Source organism: Microtus ochrogaster, chromosome 17, assembly GCF_000317375.1.
Source record: "Microtus ochrogaster isolate Prairie Vole_2 chromosome 17, MicOch1.0, whole genome shotgun sequence".
Taxonomy (NCBI): Eukaryota; Metazoa; Chordata; class Mammalia; order Rodentia; family Cricetidae; genus Microtus; species Microtus ochrogaster.
Genome location: NC_022019.1, coordinates 15,156,579 through 15,160,849, shown reverse-complemented (window position 1 = coordinate 15,160,849; position 4,271 = coordinate 15,156,579). Strand labels below are relative to the sequence as shown.

The 4,271-nt window shown below is 46.2% G+C and overlaps 1 protein-coding gene across 1 annotated transcript in view; it reads right to left on the bottom strand.

The window, feature by feature from the left end:
- Fdft1 (farnesyl-diphosphate farnesyltransferase 1) overlaps positions 1-4,271 on the bottom strand; it is a 27,064-nt gene that overhangs the window by 11,684 nt on the left and 11,109 nt on the right. The window contains exons 3-4 of the mRNA XM_026783170.1: positions 4,177-4,269; positions 375-503 (exon numbers count right to left, since the gene is read on the bottom strand). Of these exons, the coding sequence (XP_026638971.1) occupies positions 375-503; positions 4,177-4,269 (222 nt within the window). The remainder of the gene's footprint in view (positions 1-374; positions 504-4,176; positions 4,270-4,271) is intronic.

The following is a 4,271-nucleotide window of genomic DNA, read 5'->3' as shown; positions in this document are numbered from 1 at the left end:
ACACTAACGCATGCACACACACAGCATTCCATAACAGAAAAGAAAATACCAGTAACAACAAGCATTGTTCTTAAAATCTGAAAAGCACCGCCACTTCTGTAATACAGGAAATGATTTGGCCATGTACCTGATATTTCACTGCAGCTCAGGATACTCTTACAACTCACTTGGGCAGCAGTGAGCCCTCTAGGGCACGGACTACCACTGACAACGTTAAGCTAAGTGGGTGTAAGGACACAGTCAACTTCAACAGACGTTGGTTAAACCAGAAAATCCAGATCTGGAGGCTATGCTGTCCTTGCTCTGAGTTTCACCACGGTGACTGCTCGCTGTCTAACTTAGCAGATGTAAACCCGGCTCACAGAGACACTGACCTTGTCCCAGTCCTGTTTGGAGGTCACATGCTTGTCCACAAATTCTGCCATCCCACATCCCATTTTCTGGCAGATGTCAGCAATCACTGTTTGGTATTTCTCTGCCAAATTTCTAAACTCCAGGGAGATCTGAAATGGAGAGCAAACAAAACAAAACATAAGATTACACACACACTTCATGGCACAAGCAGAAGTGCACAGCCCCGCAGAGCTCACAAGCCAGGTCAGACAAGCCACTTCCCTTCATCAGTCAGGGTCCCCAAGTACTTCCTTCTTGAAGCTAGTGTCTTTAATTCAAGCAAATGAAAATAAAAAGTAGCCATCAAAACAAGGAAGAATTCTGTCCTCCTGGAACCTGGAGGGAAGATCTATATTCTTCTTCAGGCTCTGCTACTTAATACAAGCCAGGAGGGCTTCTCCCATAGTTGTGGACTGAGCCACAACCACTGCACACTCCCAGCTCCCTATAACACTTGCTGGCCATTCCAAGGACATGAAGGCACATTATGGTGATAAGTCTCCTGAGACAATAAAGGCCAAATCCCAAACAGGGCAAGAGGCTCAAGGCACTTTTGTTAACTTTCAAAGGCAAACTCCTCTCCTTATAGAAGGCCTTGGACAGATTATGATTAAAATACTGGCTGATTTGTTGTTCTAAGCCCCCACCCTCCTTCTGAGGCAGGTTCTTATTATGATATTCAGAACTGATTTAAACTCCTGGTCCTCCTGCCTTCGCCTCTCTACACTCACTGATGTGTGCTGACATGTCTGGATGTTTTAACCTCCTCTTGTCCTTCGGGCTTTTTTGTTGTTTTTCAGACAAGTTTACATAAATCCTGGCCTCAAACTCCCTATGTAGTTGAGGCTAGCCTCGAGCTCCAAATCCCTCCTGCCTCCACTGCCGCACCTCATCCAGCTATAAAAAGGCAGCAAAAAAGATGCACAGATCAGCACCATGTTGCTGGGGCCAGGCACCCTGGGCTCCAACCCTGACTCCCCGTTTGGGCAAGGGACTTGAATTTCTCTGTACCTCAGCTCCCTCGTATGCAAAAATGTAGAAAGTACAGATACACTTCAGATGGTGTAAGTAAAAGCCAGGGGTGGGGGGACATTACAAAGGCTGCGGTAAACCCAATCGCACGCTTTAGGTCATAGCACTGGGAAGACAGAGGCAGGTGGATCTCTCTGAGTCTTAGGTCAGCCTGGTCTATAGAGTAAGTTCCAGGACAGCCAGAGCACCACAGAGAAACCCGGTCTCGAAAAAACAAAACCAAAAAACCCTCAAGGCTGAAGCAGACAAACACAAAACAGCATGCTCACACACTGTGCCTCCAGGAAAGAGAGTTCACTTGGCTTATTTGCAGAACAAGAGCGCGTACAAATGGAGGTCCGCAATCATATGTGGCAAAACCATTTAAATTTACCAATGAACTAATACACTGCCCTTGAAAGTACATTCTATTTACCTGGCCTTGATAAGCACACTTGTTGCACTTGGGAGGCAGAGGTAGGAGGATCTCTGTGAGTTTAAGGCCAAAACCTGATCTACAAGAGCTAGTTTCAGGACAGGCTCCAAAGCTGCAGAGAACCCTGCCTTCACCTCTATCAGAATATAAATGGCTAACAATAACAAGTGGCTTCTTTTCTGGCCTATATTTTTAGCTCCCTTTTCTCTAGCTGGGACAGTTCGCTGTTTCCTAACCTCCTTATGCAAACAGGAAAAGATCAATTTATCAAATGCTCACCTTTGAAGCCCTCCAAAGCCAAACATTCTCTTCCATTGGACTGCCACATGTATCAAGGAAGACACTGGGCTTTACCAACATACTTGACGCAGATCTGAAAATTACCTATCTCCCAAATTTACTTTAACATTCTCACAGTTTTATATTCTTTCTGTTGGGCAGATGAGGCTAACTTAACTGTTTTGGTTCCTTGAGACATGATTTTTCTGTGTAATAGCCCTAGCTGTCCTGGAACTCACTCTGTAGACCAGGCTGGCTTTGAACTCACAGAGATCCACATAACTCTGTCTCTGAGTACTAGGATTAAAGGGATGTGCCACCACTGCCTGGAGGTTACCTTAAATTTTTATGATCCATGTAAGAAAATTATCCCACAACCAGAAAGTATTTAACGATTGTAATGTCCCTGTATGAAAAGTAGTTTGAGCCAGATGTGATAGCACACACCTAAAATCCCAGCACCCGGGAAACAGAGGCAGGTAGAGCTCTGTGAGTTCCAAATCATCCAGCTCCAGGCCAGCCAAGGAAACATACTGAAATCCTGCTTCAAAAACAAAGCAAAATGGATTTTTGGAGGCAAGTCTGGTATTCCTTAGGAGGTTGGGTAGGAAGGTTAGCTTAAAACACAAAGTGGGTTCATGGTCAGCCTTTGAGAAAAAGGCAGGCTGAGGATACGGAACAGTAATAATAAATAAGAGTTACCTAGAGACCATAGGGCCCTGGGTTCCATACCTAGTACTGAAGAGAAAAGCAAAATCCATGTCTGTTTCTAAAAAGACACACCAGGGGGCTCACAGTGTCATCGACACTGGCAGGGCTCAGAGGCTCGGTGCTGAGTTTCAGAGGTACCTCGAAGACACCAGTGTACCAGTTTCTCCCCTAGCTCAGAGCTCTAACAGCTCAGGCATTTCTCCAGTCTTTCTTGGAGTCATAACACAGTGCATTAGATTTTGGGCTTTGGCCCTATAAACATGATCTCAACAAGTGGAAACAAGCCGGGCGGTGGTGGCGCATGCCTTTAATCCCAGCACTGGGGAGGCAGAGGCAGGCGGATCTCTGCGAGTTCGAGGCCAGGCTGGTTTACAAGAGCTAGTTCCAGGACAGGCACCAAAAACTACAGAGAAACCCTGTCTCGAAAATCAAAAAAAAAAAAAAAAAAAAAAAAACCAAGTGGAAACAGCCCTTGCCCAATAGGAGTCTTTTTCAAACCCCCCCCCCCCACTGTTCAGACTAGATAGATTCCTTCATTGTAAACGTCATATAAGGACTGTTCTCTGTTCTCCAGAACTCTAGCAACTATGCAGCAAACAGATGCCCTCTTTAGGGTATCAGGGACCATGTGACTTGGCTAACCATGCAAATTCTAGAAAAGGACGAAGTGAGGTCCATGTACAAGAGGTTTAGAGTCCCTAAAGCTTGGGGCTTTAACTATAATCCACCTCGAGAGCTAATACCTACACAACACTTAGTATGCACCAGGCACTGACCTAAGAACTTTGTACCTAAGGAACTACCCAACTTTTGCAGCTCCACCCATGCAGATTGGGATACTGAGTCACACAGCTCAGGGGAAGTGCCAAGGATTTCACCTGGCTGCTGTAGCAGCCCACACCCTGCCCACAGATGTGACCCATGCTGAGCAGCTATCCTAGCCAACCAGCCTCACTGAAGGCTACACCACAATCAATAGGTCCGGGAGAGCCAGTCTGGACATTCACTTAAAATTTTTTTGGGGGGAGAGGGTATCTTTTAGAAGCCTGAACTGTGTGACGGTACAGAAGTCTTTCTGTATGAACAGACCAGGACATCTTAACAACGCCCTGTAGAAAGAGAATTAACAACACTAGAATCAGGGAGCTGTTATGTCTCTACACATAGACAGAAACCAATGTAGGGAGGGGTCTCTACCTCATTACCAATTAGTAAGCTGGGACCCTAAGGAGAGACATCTGGTGCTGGACTCAGCTGCCAGAGTTCTCGGCCATCATCAGCCCCGGGGCTGACTGACAACAGCACTGCCAATTAGCAACATATGTACCCAGAAGAGAGTCCACTACCGTGGGGAAGTCCTCCAGCACTTGGCGGTGCTTCTCCTTGCTCTCCATGAAGCGCCACTCTGGTTCATAGAGGAAAGTGTGAAAGTTGCGCAGCA